Source organism: Lipotes vexillifer, unplaced genomic scaffold (genome assembly GCF_000442215.2).
Source record: "Lipotes vexillifer unplaced genomic scaffold, Lipotes_vexillifer_v1.1 scaffold920, whole genome shotgun sequence".
NCBI lineage: Eukaryota > Metazoa > Chordata > Mammalia > Artiodactyla > Lipotidae > Lipotes > Lipotes vexillifer.
The window spans coordinates 2,395,430-2,411,895 of NW_006783413.1; the positions used below are offsets into that span (position 1 = coordinate 2,395,430).

The 16,466-nt window shown below is 42.1% G+C and overlaps 1 protein-coding gene across 2 annotated transcripts in view; it reads left to right on the plus strand.

Annotated features, from left to right (window-relative positions):
• The window catches only part of POLR1E (RNA polymerase I subunit E), a 28,744-nt gene that overhangs the window by 1,197 nt on the left and 11,081 nt on the right, over positions 1-16,466 (plus strand). Inside the window, exons 3-9 of one of the 2 annotated variants that reach the window (XM_007456006.1) lie at positions 948-1,024; positions 2,655-2,740; positions 7,039-7,097; positions 7,872-8,016; positions 9,747-9,854; positions 10,485-10,581; positions 12,089-12,231. In XM_007456006.1, the coding sequence (XP_007456068.1) occupies positions 948-1,024; positions 2,655-2,740; positions 7,039-7,097; positions 7,872-8,016; positions 9,747-9,854; positions 10,485-10,581; positions 12,089-12,231 (715 nt within the window). Of the gene's footprint in view, positions 1-947; positions 1,025-2,654; positions 2,741-6,673; positions 6,774-7,038; positions 7,098-7,871; positions 8,017-9,746; positions 9,855-10,484; positions 10,582-12,088; positions 12,232-16,466 lie in introns of those variants that run through there. The other variant, XM_007456007.1, reaches the window with a different exon arrangement.

Genomic DNA, 16,466 nt, shown 5'->3' on the forward strand with positions numbered 1-16,466 from the left:
GAAAGAGCTAAGTGAGAGCTGGCCCCACTCTGAGGGAGCTCGTACTCCAGAGCAGCGTTTCCCAGTCTCAGCGCTATTGACATTTTGACCCAGATAATTCTTTGATGTGGAGGCTCTCCTGTGCAGCGCTGGATATTTAGCAGCTTTCCGGGCCTCTACGCATTAGCTACCAGGAGCACCTCCCAGTTGTGGCAAACAGAATGTCAGACATGCCTAGATATCCCCAGAGGAGTAATTCCCTGGGTTGAGAACCACTGCTCTAGAGAGGTGAGAACTGGATGTGAGGGGCACTCATATAGAAATAGATAAAGCTCAAGGTCCCTGGGAGAGAGAGTACAGAGCAGGGCAGAGTGGGTTCAGTCAGTGAAGTCTCTGCTTGCTAGAATGTCTTCCTGGGGGAGGGTGCATGGGAGCTGAACCCTGAAGGATGGAGGAGGGTTTAACAGCTGAAGTTAGTACTCCAGGTGAAGAGGATAGCCAGGACAAACAGGGGGAAGCAGGAAAGCTTGGCTCTGATTGAGGAGTGAATTAACCATTTCCATGGTCCTGAAAGCATGTAAGGAGCAGTCATGATAGAGGAGAGCAAAGAGGTTCAAGAAGGGCTTGGACTTTGGGGTTGCCTGCAGAATCATTTTGTTGCATGCCTCTAAGTGCTGAGAGCCCCGGGCCCATCTTCCAAGTCCTGTGGTACAGCTCCCCCAAGAACTTCTCAGACCAGCTAGAAGCAAGCACTACCTGGGACTTTTCAAAAGTCCTCTTTCCTTTCCTCCAGGGATACCCCAGATTCACTTAGAGATACGGAGCTGGATCATCTCAAAGAGGCTCTCTCGTTCTGATCCACCTGTGGTTTGGATTCTAAAGCTTCTACAAACGTGGAAAAGGGAGTCAGGATATTTACTATCTTTCAACATTGGTTGTAATGGAGCTTCCCCCCCTCTACATTTTAGGCAGCTGAAACAGACAGACTTTACTATGTGGGAAACAATTTTGGGACTGGAGCCCTGAAATGCAACACTCTCTGCAGGTAGGGACAGGGGAAAGGGATTGTGGGAAGTGGGGGGTGGTGGCCCTGGCACTGCTCTTCTCTGTCTTTATTTTAGGGGCAGTGGGGGAAATCTAGAGAGATTTACCAAGTTCCTGTGTTCCCAGGCCCTGGGGCCCTCACACCAGCATGTAGACATTCCTGAAATTGAAAAGTGACTTATATTTGTTTAATTTCCTGAAAACCTCATTCATTTGTAGTCTTAAAAAAATTTTTTTTGTAAATTAATTAATTTATTTTTGGCTGCGTTGGGTCTTTGTTGCTGCACACGAGCTTTCTCTAGTTGTGGTGAGTGGGGACTGCTCTTCATTGTGGTGTGCGGACTTCTCATTGTGGTGGCTTCTCTTGTTGCAGAGCACGGGCTCTAGGCATGCAGGCTTCAGTAGTTATGGCATGCAGGCTCAGTAGTTGTGGCTCACAGGCTCTAGAACGCAGGCTCAGTAGTTGTGGCACAGGGGCTCAGTTGCTCCGCAGCATGTGGGATCTTCCTGGACCAGGGATCGAACCCATGTCCCCCATTGGCAGGCAGATTCTTAACCACTGCACCACCAGGGAAGTCCCCCCAATTTTTTTAATTGAGATATAATTGACATATAACATATTAGTTTCAGGTGTATAACATAATGATTCAATGTATGTATATATTGTAAAATGGCCACTATAGTGTCTAGTTAACATCCACACATAGTTACAAAATTTTTTTCTTGTGATGAGAACTTTTAAGGCTTACTCTCTTAACTTTCAAATATACGCTACAGCATTATTTTCTATAGTCACCATGCTGTACATTACATCTCTAGGACTTATTTTATAACTGGAAGTTTGTACCTTTTGACCACCTCATTATTTCTGACCACATCATTAACTTGCAATATTCTTTGCTTATAACTATCTTGTTCCCGAAAGGCAGCTGTCTCCACTAATTTGGAATGTGTGATCAATAGGCCAGAGTTTACCAGAAGTCTGCCTTGGGACTAACTACAAGAAAAGGATTTGGTAGTGTCTAAGCCTCCAGAATTTCTGCCTAGCTCTGGAAAGATTACTGACTAAGTGTCAGGGGTTGGCATAATGCAGTGTCCTTGTGAAGGTAGCCATCAGTGAATCACAAACAAGCCCCTTTCAGGGTCTCCCCCTGAACCACCCTGATAGAAGTCAGATTAGTGTGTATATGCTTGAAACTTTTAACTTTTATCATCCCTTTACAAAGATTTTCTAGTTTAAACTGGTCTTCTCATAATTACCAAGGTTTTACTTGTCTTTGCCTCCCTAGAATTTATACGTGCAGTAAATTCTAGTGTTTAATTCTAGATTCTTATATTCCAGGAGGGTTTCCCACTACAGCAGTGAGCCCAAATGTGATCAGCTACAAGAATCACCTGGTGGCTTCCCCCACTGCCCCCAGAGCCTCTTCATGAACCCTTTCCTCCTTTCCCTCCCCATGCAGAGAATTGCTCCTGTAGGGGATTATTGTTACTCATGAGCAAGTGATGTCTTCCTCAGGTGTACTGCGGCAGAAAGAAGGTTGAGAACTTCTAAGCGGAAAAAAGGAGGTTGTATAAACAATACCTTTTGAATAATCCATTGTCACTGGTATTATTCCTTTTTTATTCAGGCACTTTGTGGGAATTTTGAACAAGACCTCTGGCCAAATGGAAGTATATGATGCTGAATTGTTCAATATGCAGCCGCTGTTTTCCGGTAGGTCTTAGTCATGAAGGCTCAAAGAAATGCTGAATATTTTAGGTTTCTTGGATGAGTCGGTTTGACTTTTTGATTTGTAAAATACATTTTGTAGCTAGTTTTTCAAGGTTTTTTTTCCCATTTGAAAAAGTTTTAAGTGCTTTTACTCAGCAAATATTTATTGATGACCTACTATGCTCCAGGCACAAGTTAGGGGCTGTGAATATAGCAAAACAGACACAGATCCTATCCCTACAGTGTTTACAGACTTAAGATCAGGAAACTAATCTTAGTTAAAGCAAGTTGGGCACTGATCCGAGCAGAGTATTGGAGGGCATACATGATATTCTTTTCCATCGAGGGCCTTTCTTAATTTTTAATTGTTCTAGTTGGGGTAGAGGTTTAAAATTTGTTTTTTTAATTAATTTATTTAATTTATTTATTTTTGGCTGTGTTCGGTCTTCGTTGCTGTGTGCAGGCTTTCTCTAGTTGTGGCGAGCGGGGGCTACTCTTTGTTGAGGTGTGCAGGCTTCTCATTGCGGTGGCTTCTCGTTGCGGAGCATGGGCTTCAGTAGTTGTGGCATGTGGATTCAGTAGTTGTGGCACACGGGCTTAGTTGCTCTGCAGCATGTGGGATCTTCCTGGACCAGGGCTCGAACCCGTGTCCCCTGCATTGGCAGGCGGATTCTTAACCACTGCACCACCAGGGAAGCCCTGGAGTAGAGGTTTTAGAATCTCTGGTAGATGATAGAAGTTGCTTATAGGTTGGACAGTAACTTCCAGGTCGATGCAAAGTCTCTACACTTTCTAATTTGGGAAGAGATCCATTTTCTCTCTAATCCACTGGGAGAAGTTATAGTACTTCTCCACTTTGGCATTTTAGAATGTTCAGGGCTAGAGTGGGATCTTCCAAAATGATAGATAAGAGGGTCAAACTCAAGGGGCTCCTGTTCCTAAATCTTAAATACTGAGAACCATGGTAGGGGAGGAAGTTAGATAAGGATCATTAGGATCATTGTGAATCTGTTCCATACCTTCAGAGGCATTAGTTCTAATAACTTCACTCTCTCAAAGCAGTGGTCTCAGCCCTTTTGAGAATCTCATAAGGACGTGGACCTACCTCCTAGAAACATACATAATTTACAAAAAATATGAGATTTTGCATATAATTTTAAAGGGCTCTTGCATTCCAAAGCCCAGCTGTGAATTTCCTAGGGGTCCATAGTCTCTAGGTTAAGAATTCCCTGCTTTGCAAACAAATATAACTGCATATAAGTTATCCTCCAAATGCTCTTCTGTCTTCTGAGGAGGCAAAGAAAATTGTTCATTAATTTGTTGATTAAACACGTTTTTGTTTTTACAAGTAAAAATTTGTAAATATTGGTTAATTCTAACCAGCATATATCAGAAATATGCACAGCATTTATTGGGTCCTTACTATGCTCTGGGCACTGTTCTAAGCACTTTCAATGCGCTGCGTCATTTACTTCACATAACCCTGTGGGGTAGGTATTGTATTCCTTTTGTTTAATCAATGATGAACCTGGCCCAGAGGCTAAATGGCAGGATCCTACTGCTGGCGTATATGAGAGCCCTGGGATTTAAATGTGGCACGGTCACTCCAGAGCTCGCGCTTCTCTCCACTAGATTATATTGCCCCTTACATGAATACTCTGTGGGAGATTACAGAGCTTCATGTAAATAATACATACCTCATGTTTATGCCTGCTTTTAGATCTTGAAAAAAAAATTTTTTTTAACTTTTTAAAAAAATTGAAGTATAGTTGATTACAGTATTTTGTTTCAGGTGTATGGCATATGATATATTTTTTTTTTTGGCAGATTATATTCCATTATAGCTTATTACAAGCTATTGGGTACAATTCCCCGTACTATACAGTACATCCTTGTTGCTTATCTATTTTATGTATACTAGTTTGTATCTGTTACTTCCATACTCCTTATTTGTACCTCCCCCACACCCTTAGTAACCATAAGTTTGTTTTCTGTCTGTGAGTCTGTTTTTTTTTTTTTTATTTATTTAAGTTTATTTTTGGCTGCATTGTGTCTTTGTTGCTGCACATAAACTTTCTCTAGTTGCGGTGAGCGGACTACTCTTGTTGTGGAGCATGGGCTCTAGGCGTGCAGGCTTCAGTAGTTGTGGCACACGGGCTCAGTAGTTGTGGCTCACAGGCTGTAGAGCACAGGCTCAGTAGTTGTGGTGCATGGGCTTAGTTGCTCCGCAGCATGTGGGATCTTCCCAGACCAGGGCTTGAACCTGTGCCCCCTGCATTGGCAGGCAGATTCTTAACCACTGAGCCACCAGGGAAGCCCTGTGAGTCTGTTTCTGTTTTGTATATACATTCATTGGTATTTAAAAAAAAAAATGTTTTTTAATTAAATTATTTTTATACAGTTTTTAAAGGTTATTTTCCATTTACAGTTATTATAAAATATTGGCTGTATTCCCTGTGTTATATAGTATATCCTTGTAGCTTATTTTATCCATAACAATTTGTACCTCTTACTCTCCTACCTTTATATTGCCCCTCCTCCTTTCTCTTTCTACTCACTGGTAACCACTAGTTTGCTCTTTCTGTGAATCTGCTCTTTTTTTTTTTTTTAAGAAGATGTTGGGGGTAGGAGTTTATTAATTAATTTATTTTTGCTGTGTTGGGTCTTCGTTTTCTGTGCCAGGGCTTTCTCTAGTTGTGGCAAGCGGGGTCCACTCTCTTCATCGTGGTGTGCGGGCCTCACTATCGTGGCCTCTCTTGTTGCGGAGCACAGGCTCCAGACACGCAGGCTCAGTAGTAGTGGCTCACGGGCCTAGTTGCCCCGCGGCATGTGGGATCTTCCCAGACCAGGGCTCGAACCCGTGTCCCCTGCATTAGCAGGCAGATTCTCAACCACTACACCACCAGGGAAGCCCCTGAATCTGCTCTTTTTTGTAATATTCACTAGTTTGTTTTATTTTCTAGATTCCACATATAATTGATAGCATACAGTATTTGTCTTTCTCTGTCTGACTTACTTTACTATGCATAGTGCCCTCCAGGTCCATCCATTTTGTTTCAAATGGCAAAATTTCATTCTTTTTTTTTTTTTTCTTGTGGTACGCGGGCCTCTCACTGTTGTGGCCTCTCCACAGGCTCCGGACGCACAGGCTCAGCGGCCATGGCTCACGGGCCCAGCCGCTCTGCGGCATGTGGGATCTTCCCGGACCGGGGCACGAACCCGTGTCCCCCGCATCTGCAGGTGGACTCCCAACCACTGCGCCACCAGGGAAGCCCTCATTCTTTTTTTTATGGCTGGGTAGTATTCCATTGTGTATATATGTATAATGGCTAGAATAAACCAATATTTACAACTTTTTTACCTATAAAAACAAAAATGTGTTTAAGAAATTAATGAACAAGTTTACATACATACACAATGGAATGTCCTCAGGGTGTGGTGGCCGCTATTACCTTGATATGGGGTGTGGTTGGTGTTGGGGTTCTAAAGCCCAAGGAGGGTGTGAGGTAGTCCTTCCTTTCTGCCCCATGGCTGTCACCGCCCTGTCGGGCAGGGGCTGCTCCCCAGCTGCTAGACCCAGTCTTCTTCCAGGGGCTGGTTGGCCCAGATCCTGCACCAAGCTGTGGTGTGGAGTGAGCCCATGCAGACCTTCTCTTCCTTTCAGATCCCTCTCAGGGCGGGGGGGGGGGGGGGGTCTCGACCCTACTACCTGGTTACGTGGAAATCTTTCTTTTTTTTTTTTTAATTATTTTTTTATACAGCAGGTTCTTATTAGTCATCCATTTTATACACATCAGTGCGCTTTGGTTGTATAGGAATTCTTCTGCCGGTTTCCAGTTAGTTTTCCGTGAGAATTGTTCCACATGTAGATGTATTTTTGATGTATTTGTCGGGGGAGGTGAGCTCCAGGTCCCCCTCTTGATCCCTCCTTCTTAGGTCTTTTACAAGGAGGGCAGAACTGTATACTGGGAGGAGCAGAGGACTTGGTTTCTAATCCCATCTCTGCATTGCCTGGGGCAAGTCATTTCACCTGGAGGCCTCATGTTTCCTTATTTGTGAAATGAAGGGCTTGGATCCGATGACCCCTTCTCTTGACTCTAATTTATTCTCCAAATCCTCTAACTGTATACTGAAGCTTCATATTAAATGTTCACAGTATACACACGTTAAGCTCTGGAAAGTCCTGTACTAAAGAAATCTGTTTTTCTTAGATTAACTGTTAAACAAATATTAAACACTATTATGGTCTGTAGGCCTTACAGTTTGCTTTTTTTTCTTTGTTTTTGTTTTGTGTTTTGTAGATGAATCAGTTCAGAGTGAATCGACACTAGAGAGTCACACCAAATCTTTTAGAGAAAAGGTACGTATGACAGAACTGAGATGTGAGACCTAAAGTGAGTTCCTTCCAGGCCTTGGGTTTCTCCATCAGTAAAATGAGCTGGTTGAACACAGGGGTCTCCCTAGCTGCCCTCAGCTCATTCAGTCTGTGGTTCTCTGGACAGTTCCTACCTGCACAGGCCTCCTTGGCCTCACACTGCAGACCTCCTCTCTGGGGCAGCTATACACAGCTCTGTGCCAGTGTCTGGAACTGGTTCTCTGGGCTGTAGCATAACATTTTCAGGATTTGATCCAAGTTTCAGAAAATATTGGAAGCCTGGAAACTTCACATCAAGACAAAGTAAACTTTAGGATTTTCAATGTAGAAGCTTCCTACAAAGCTCATCTCACCCCAGGATGGCAAACTGATTGAATCTCTAGTGCTGCCTGGAGGGGAGTGAAGCTGTCTTCAGACTCAGAGGGAGAGTGAGCAATCTATTAGTAATGTCTGTTTTCCGTGTAGGATTGGAAAACCGGTAAGCTGTGTGCCCCAGATTACCAACCCTAATTGTAGTCTTTTTTACAGGTGAAAACACTATTGATTTATAAATAGCTCATTACAGTTTATAAAGCAAGTACTTCAAATCTCTTAATATCTTTTGGTTCTTAAAACAAGCCTATGAGGTAGTTAGGTATGAGTCAGCCCAATTCACAGAAGTGGTATTAATGGCTCAGAGAGGCTGTTTACCCATAGTGACACAGCTAGGAGTAGCAGTGCTCAGCCCGTTCCCAGTGACCAAATTTGTCTTTTGCACAGATGGATTCTTGCATTGAAGCCTTTGGTACCACCAAACAGAAGCGGGCTCTGAACTCCAGGAGAATGAACAAAGTTGGCAGTGAATCTTTGAATAGTGCAGTGGCTAAAGCTGCAGAGAGTATAATTGATGCAAAGGGTGTGACTGGTAAGCAGCTGGAACTTGGGGTAAGAGGCTGCTGGTAGAAACAGCTTTCCCTTCTCTTGAGATCTTTCACCTGCCCCACAGATGGAAATGATGGGAGTTAGGGTTGGATTCCTTCCTGCTTCTCCCTGAGGGCCTTCTTAGGAACAGACTCTGGAAATCATAAGAAACATCTGGCATGGCCTGCTCTCAGTGAGCTCACAGTCGAGTAGAGGAGACAGACATGGGAACGGTTATGTGCCCTCTGTGTCCTTGGTGCCAGGGCTACAGCCTACAGGGCACAGAGGAAGGAGACGGCCTCAAGTCTCTGAGTTACAGGGAGGTTTTCGTCAAAAAGGCTGATGTGATGATGATGAACTAGCCTCTAGAGACACTTTGAGGTCACTGGATCTTTTTCTTTTCCTAAATTCTTCAGCAGCTTGAGTATTAAATTGTATTATTTAAAATGTGTAATGTGTTTATTGTTCAAATGCATTATAAGAACATAAGAGAAAGTTATATATATATATATATATATGAGAGCAGTTTTTATACTAAAATGGAATTTTAGTAAGTTTTAGAAAATCTTTGCATACCTGATGATTATATATTTTCCTATGTTGTCTTTCAGTACTTTCACATTTTCTTTTTACATTTACAATTTAATGATTTTTTTGGGGGGGGTCTATGGTACAAACCCAATTTTATATTTTCCAAATGATTAGCCAGTTGTCCGCAACTCCATCCTTTCCTTTCGTAAAAAATGATTTAAAAAATCATCTGTATCATTTTACCACATTCTTAATTGTGTTCTCGCTCATCATTCTGACCGGCTATTCTTGTAGCAGCATTAGGTCCTTTTGATTGCAGTAGCCTCACCTTCCAGTTTGTTGTCTGATAGGGCAAATTTATCCTCCATCCTTATTTATCACAAATGTACTGGTTATTGTAGCATGCTTATTTATTTATTTATTTATTTATGGCTGCATTGGGTCTTTGTTGCTTCACACGGGCTTTCTCTAGTTGTGGTGATCGGGGGCTAATCTTCGTTGCGGTGAGCGGGCTTCTCATTGCGGTGGCTTCTCGTTGCGGAGCACAGGCTCTAGGGTGCGCAGGCTCAGTAGTTGTGGCGCACGGGCTTAGTTGCTCCACGGCACGTGGGAACTTCCTAGACCACGGCTTGAACCCGTGTCCCCTGCATTGGCAGGCGAATTCTTAACCACTGCACCACCAGGGAAGTCCTGTAGCATGCTTTTTTTTCCCAGTTGATCTTAAGAATTATTTTGTCAAGTTCTCTCAAAATCCAATTGGGATTAATTTGGGGAGAATCAGCATCTTTATAATATTATGTTTTTCCATCCAGGAACATAGAAACATGTCTCCATTTAGTCAAAGATATACTTTAATGTCTAAGTAAATTTTTCAATTTTTTTTGTTCAGTTTACTCTTAGCTACTAAAGGACATTTAAAAAGAAAAATAATTCACCCATTTTCCCATCATTCTACAAGACCAACTATTACAATTTTCCTGTTTTCCTCTCTGTTCTTGTCTGTGTGCATACTTAATTTTTACATGGTTATTCCTGTGTGATAGTTAGCTTTATAATTTGATTTTTCTTTTTCACTGACAATATGTGAAGTTCAGATGAGGGGGTTCTGGGCGACAATGATCTTGAGTGCACAGGTTGCAGAGTGTTGGGGAACTTGAAGCCGAGCAGGGTGACACTGACACTGACTCTTCCTTCATTGAAAAGCCCTGGTCAGTGACGCCATCCACGATGACTTGCAGGATGACTCCCTCTACCTCCCTCCCTGCCACGCTGATGCAGCCAAGCCTGAAGACGTGTATAAATTTGAAGACCGTATCCTTCTTGTGGGAGAAACGCCACCTCATTTCCCAGGTTGCGATATGCGCACAGGAGTGGCATGGCCAGGCTCTCTGAGGGTGTCAGTGGTCCTGTGATACTCATAGAAGCTCGCCCCAGACTCTTGCAGTTGCCCCAGCGCTATTTCTGGGAAGTCAGCGAGGCTCCCTCACTAGCTGAGGCACCTGCTGCAGCAGAGGCCTCTCAGGCCTTGTGATTCAAACCCATCCCTCAGCAAAATGCAGAATGCCCACGGTTCGGCCCTGTGGGGGTCACCTTCCACGAGGAGTCAAAATACGACTTTTAAGTTGGCCAGTGCCCAAAGTCTAGGGCAGACTGATTGTATAAAGAAGGGTTGGAATGTAGAGTTTCCGTACTTGTGGTTCTAGTCAGATGGAAAGTGCCTGCAGTGGCTTTGTGATAAGAGAAGGCAGAAAGCCCAGGCAGGCAATGAGCTCTGGGCTGGGAGTCTAGAGAACTGAGTCCTGAAGCTCTGCCCGGACATACTGCGTGATCTTCCCCTCTCTAAGCCTCAGATTTTCCCATCTGTAAAATGTGGCCGATATAAGGTGATCTAGCTAGTTGAATGTTTCCATTTTGGTCAGGCTGTTCTTGACCTATAACTAGTTCTTTCCCCTGCGGAGTATGACGCTCTTAGGAGCCCTTCTGAAGCTTTCAGGAATGTCACCTCAGAAGAAATACTGAAGATGATTGAAGAGAACAGGTACCTGAATTGGGCAGATGGAGTGTCTCGGGAGTGATGTTGGGATACAACAGAAGTCAGACATGAAGCAGACCTTGGGTGTTAGTGTCAGTGAGAATATACATCTGTTCAGCATTTGAATGTGAGCGAGCTAGTGTTTTCTCAAATGGTTGAGCTCCCAGGCCTGTTGTCCCAAGGCTGTGGGTGGCTTTCAAGGGAGAGAATTGGCCTCTGAGTACGTGAAACCTGTGACTGGGCAGAGGGTGGTGAGGCCTTGTAGTCTGGGGCTGGGAATGGGAGCCGACCTGTATCGGTCCCACACCCCCCAGCCAATGTTATGCTGTTGCCGATTGTCACTGGTGGGGCCCAAGTGCTGGCCTGGGAGTAGGTTCCAGCTGAAGTGATGGTTTATCTGTGGTGATGTGCTAAGTGAAAGTTAAATTATGTATTTTAAATATAGTATATTTTAAATCAGAGATGATTTCCTCTTCTCCCTCCAGCCCCCACCCCCCACTTTTTGGCTTTTAAAACACCTTTTTTTTTTTAATGATGATGAGGTTTTTTTGCTTTTGAGTTTTTTCTTTTAATAATTTTATCTTGAGAAAATAAAAAGTTGTCAACCCTAGGTTGGTTCCCCCAATTTTCGTTTGGAAATTTTACTGGTCAGTGAAATCCAGTCTTGGAAAATACATGTTTTTCCCTCTCTCCAAAGAAGTGCTCTTTACTGGTTCTTCGTTGTCTTAATGTGATTGTGGCTCAGGGGCAGGTGCAGGAATGAGTTCTGGGCTGGGAGTCTGGAGAACCGAGTCCCCATCTGCCTCATGGACTGTGTGATATTCCCCTGTCTGAGCCTCAGTTTTCCTATATGTAAAATGAGGCCGCTACAAGATGATCTTGAAGAGCCTTTTATCGCTGCGAGTTCATGATCCTGACAGTGGCAGAACAACAGTATGTAAAAATAATAGCCAGCATTGATGGAGCTCCTACATGTGCCAAGCACTGCTTTCCTTGTCTCATTTAATCCACAAAAACCTGTAGGACAAGGGTACTATCATTGGCCTTAATTTACAGGTGAAGAAACCAAGGCAGAGATGTTCAGAAGCTTGCCCAAGCCACTGCATGGCAGAATGGGGATTCAAACCCAGATAGTTGAGAGGCTATGCTCCAGACCGCCACATCAGGATTGGGCCCACTATGGCCTGAGTGCCGAGTCTGGCCCACTGCCTGTGAATAAAGTTTTATTATAACATAGCTTCAGTCATTTATTTATATGTTATCGATGGCTGCCTTTGAATTACAATAGCAGTGACCATGTTGCCCACAAAATGTATATTTGTTATCTAGACCTTTACTGTCCCTGCACTAAATCATGCTCCTCCTATTATAAGGAGCTGGTTGGATGGCTGTTCCTCAGCTGTTGACTGTGTACCAGGTGTGAGGGGTGCCTGCTGTTTTCATTGTGAAGGAGTGAATGGCTCCTGACAGAGCTGGTCTTAACACATTCCTCCTTTTCCCTCCCTTGTTTTAGTCACTGCTCCTTTGTCATAGAAGCATTGAAGTCTTTGAAGTCTTTGCCATCAAGCGAGGAGAGCCGAGACCGTCAGGCCCGGTGCATATGGTTTCTGGACACTCTCATCAGATTTCGAGCACAGAAAGTGATTAAGCGGAAAAGTAAGTCCATGCTAGACATTTTTTTAAAAATTGAAGTATAGTTGATTTATGTTGTTAGTTTCAGGTGTACAGCAAAGTGATTCAGTTACATATATATTTATACATATATATGTTCTTTTTCAGATTCTGTTCCATTATAGGTTATTACAAGATACTGAATACAGTTCCTTGTGCAAGGAACAACAAGGACACTAGGTCCTTGTTGTTTATTTTATATATAGTAGTGTGTATATGTTAGTTCCAAACTCCTAATTTATCCCTCCCTCCCCCCCTTCCCCTTTGTTTGTTTTCTATGTCTGTGAGTCTGTTTGTTTGTTTTCTATGTCTGTGAGTCTGTTTCTGTTTGGTAAATAAGTTCATTTGTGTCATGTTTTTAGATTCCACATATAAGTGATAGCATATGGTATTTGTCTTCCTCTGTCTGACTTCACTTAGTATGGGAATCTCTAGGTCCATCCATGTTGCTACAAATGGCATTATTTCATTCTATTTTATGGCTGAGTAATATTCCATTGTATATATGTATACCACATCTTCTTTATCCATTCATCTGTTGATTGACACGTTGCTTCCATGTCTTGGCTGTTGTAAATAGTTCTGTGAACTTTGGGGTGCATATATCATGATAGACATTTTATTCTAATTATTTCCAGTCTGTTATTTGTCTGTAATTCTTAGACTAGCTCTAGTGAGAGAGGAAATGGACATGTCTTTCCATGTCTTTATTTATAACTGTGTAACAGTGGGATTCTGATTGGTACTGCTGACATGATGAGAGAACTTGTCAAGCCGTTTCCTCGGAAAATAAGGTCGGGTTGGATTATACCATTGCTCAGAGCTAACATTCACTACTTCTGTGTTAGGCAAAGTTGAATATCCAGTCAAATCAAATGAACGTTTTAAGGGACAGTTGGACAAAGAGTTATATGGGGAGAAAGATTGGCCTTGCTTGTGAAGGCTTGTGGCACGTTGTTGTGTCAACTATTTCTGACTGGGAGAGAAGTCAGTTTCTGCTGGTAACCCATGCCACTGATCGCCAGGGCATGGGTGGCTACCACACACGCACATCCACCCAGAGTCAGAAACCCAGAGGGAGACACCTGTGGTTTTAGGCATAAGGTGCATGCAGTCGTGTTCCTGTGATTGGGCACCCCAGGGTCTGTACAGACACACCTCGTTCTATTGTGCTTCACTTTATCGTCCTTTGTAGATATTGTGTTTTTTACAAATTGAAGGTTTGTGGCAACCCTGTGTTGAGCAGGTCTGTTGGTGCCATTTTTCCAAGAGCATCTGCTCACTTTTGTGTCTCTTTGTCAGGTTTCGATAATTCTTACAATACTTTAAACTTTTTCATTGTTATATTTATTATGATGGTCTGTGGTCAGTGATCTTTGATGTCACTACTATGACTCGCTGAAGGTTCAGATGATGGTTAGCATTTTTTAGCAGTAAAGTATTTTTTAATTAAGATATGGACTTTTTTTTATCAGTTGGTTTTTATTCTTTAACTTGTTAATGTGGTGTATCATATTGACTGATTTGCGTATATTGAAGAATCCTTGCATCCCTGGGATAAATCCCACTTGATCATGGTGTATGATCCTTTCAATGTGTTGTTGGATTCTGTTTGCTAGTATTTTACTGAGGATTTTTGCATCTATCTTCATCAGTGATGTTGGTCTGTAATTTTCTTTTTTTGTAGTGTCTTTGTCTGGTTTTGGTATCAGGGTGATGGTGGCCTCACCAGAATGAGTTTGGGAGTGTTCCTTCCTCTGCAATTTTTTGGAAGAGTTTGAGAAGGATGGGTGTTAGCTCTTCTCTAAATGTTTGATAGAATTCACCTGTGAAGCCATCTGGTCCTGGACTTTTGTTTGCTGGAAGATTTTAAATCACAGTTTCAGTTTCATTACTTGTGATTTGTCTGTTCATATTTTCTATTTCTTCCTGGTTCAGTCTTGGAACGTTATACTTTTCTAAGAATTTGTCCACTTCTTCCAGGTTGTCCATTTTACTGCCATAGAGTTGCTTGTAGTCTCTTAGGATGCTTTGTATTTCTGCAGTGTCTATTGTAACTTCTCCTTTTTCATTTCTAATTTTATTGATTTGAGTCCTCTCCCTTTGTTTCTTGATGAGTTTGGCTAATGGTTTTATCAATTTTGTTTATCTTCTCAAAGAACCAGCTTTTAGTTTTATTGATCTTTGCTATTGCTTTCTTTGTTTCTATTTCATTTATTTCCGCTCTGATCTTCATGATTTCTTTCCTTCTGCTAACTTTGGGTTTTGTTTGTTGTTCTTTCTCTAGTTCCTTTAGGTGTAAGGTTAGATCGTTTGAGATTTTTCTTGTTTCTTGAGGTAGGCTTGTATTGCTATAAACCTCCCTCTTAGAACTCCCTCTTGTATTGCTATAAACCTCCCTCAGAGCTTTTGCTGCATCCCATAGGTTTTGGATTGTCATGTTTTCATTGTCATTTGTCTGTAGGTATTTTTTGATTTCCTTTTTGATTTCTTCATGATCTGTTGGTTATTTAGTAACGTATTGTTTAGCCTCCATGTGTTTGTGTTTTTTTACATTTTTTCCCCTGTAAATTGATTTCTAATCCCATAGCGTTGTGGTCAGAAAAGATGCTTGATATGATTTCAATTTTCTTAAATTTACTGAGGCTTGATTTGTGACCCAAGATGTGATCTATCCTGGAGAATGTTCCATGCGCACTTAAGAAGAAAGTGTAATCTGCTGTTTTTGGATGGAATGTCCTATAAATATCAATTAAATCTGGTCTATTGTCTTGTTTAAAGCTTGTGTTTCCTTAGTAATTTTCTCTTTGGATGATCTGTCCACTCGTGTAAGTGAGGTGTTAAAGTCCCCCACTATTATTGTATTACTGTCGATTTCCTCTTTTATAGCTGTTAGCAGTTGCCTTATGTATTGAGGTGCTCTTATGTTGGGTGCCTATTTATTTATTTTAACCTCTTTATTGGGGTATAATTGCTTTACAATGGTGTGTTAGTTTCTGCTTTATAACAAAGTGATTCAGTTATACATATACATATGTTCCCATATCTCTTCCCTCTTGCATCTTCCTCCCTCCCACCCTCCCTATCCCACCCCTCCAGGCGGTCACAAAGCACCCAGCTGATATCCCTGCGCCATGCGGCTGCTTCCCACCAGCCACCCACCCTGCGTTTGTTAGTGTATATATGTCCATGCCTCTCTCTCGCTTTGTCACAGCTCCCCTTCCCCCTCCCCATATCCTCAAGTCTGTTCTCCAGTAGGTCTGTGTCTTTATTGCTGTCTTACCCCTAGGTTCTTCATGACATTTTTTTTTCTTAAATTCCATATATATGTGTTAGCATACGGTATTTATCTTTCTCTTTCTGACTTCACTCTATGACAGACTCTAGGTCTGTCCACCTCATTACAAATAGCTCAATTTCGTTTCTTTTTATGGCTGAGTAATATTCCATTGTATATATGTGCCAAATCTTCTTTATCCATTCATCTGATGATGGGCACTTAGCTTGTCTCCATCTCCGGGCTATCGTAAGTAGAGCTGCAATGAACATTTTGGTACATGACTCTTTTTGAATTATGGTTTTCTCAGGGTATATGCCCAGTAGTGGGATTGCTGGGTCATATGGTAGTTCTATTTGTAGTTTTTTAAGGAACCTCCATACTGTTCTCCATAGTGGCTGTACCAATTCACATTCCCACCAGCAGTGCAAGAGTGTTCCCTTTTCTCCACACCCTCTCCAGCATTTATTGTTTCTAGATTTTTTGATGATGGCCATTCTGACTGGTGTGAGATGATATCTCATTGTAGTTTTGATTTGCATTTCTCTAATGATTAATGATGTTGAGCATTCTTTCATGTGTTTGTTGGCAGTCTGTATATCTTCTTTGGAGAAATGTCTATTTAGGTCTTCTGCCCATTTTTGGATTGGGTTGTTTATTTTTTTGTTATTGAGCTGCATGAGCTGCCTGTAAATTTTAGAGATTAATCCTTTGTCAGTTGATTCATTTGCAAATATTTTCTCCCATTCTGAGGGCTGTCTTTTGGTCTTGTTTATGGTTTCCTTTGCTGTGCAAAAGCTTTGAAGTTTCATTAGGTCCCATTTGTTTATTTTTGTTTTTATCTCCATTACTCTAGGAGATGGGTCAAGAAGGATCTTGCTGTGATTTATGTCATAGAGTGTTCTGCCTATGTTTTCCTCTAAGAGTTTGATAGTTTCTGGCC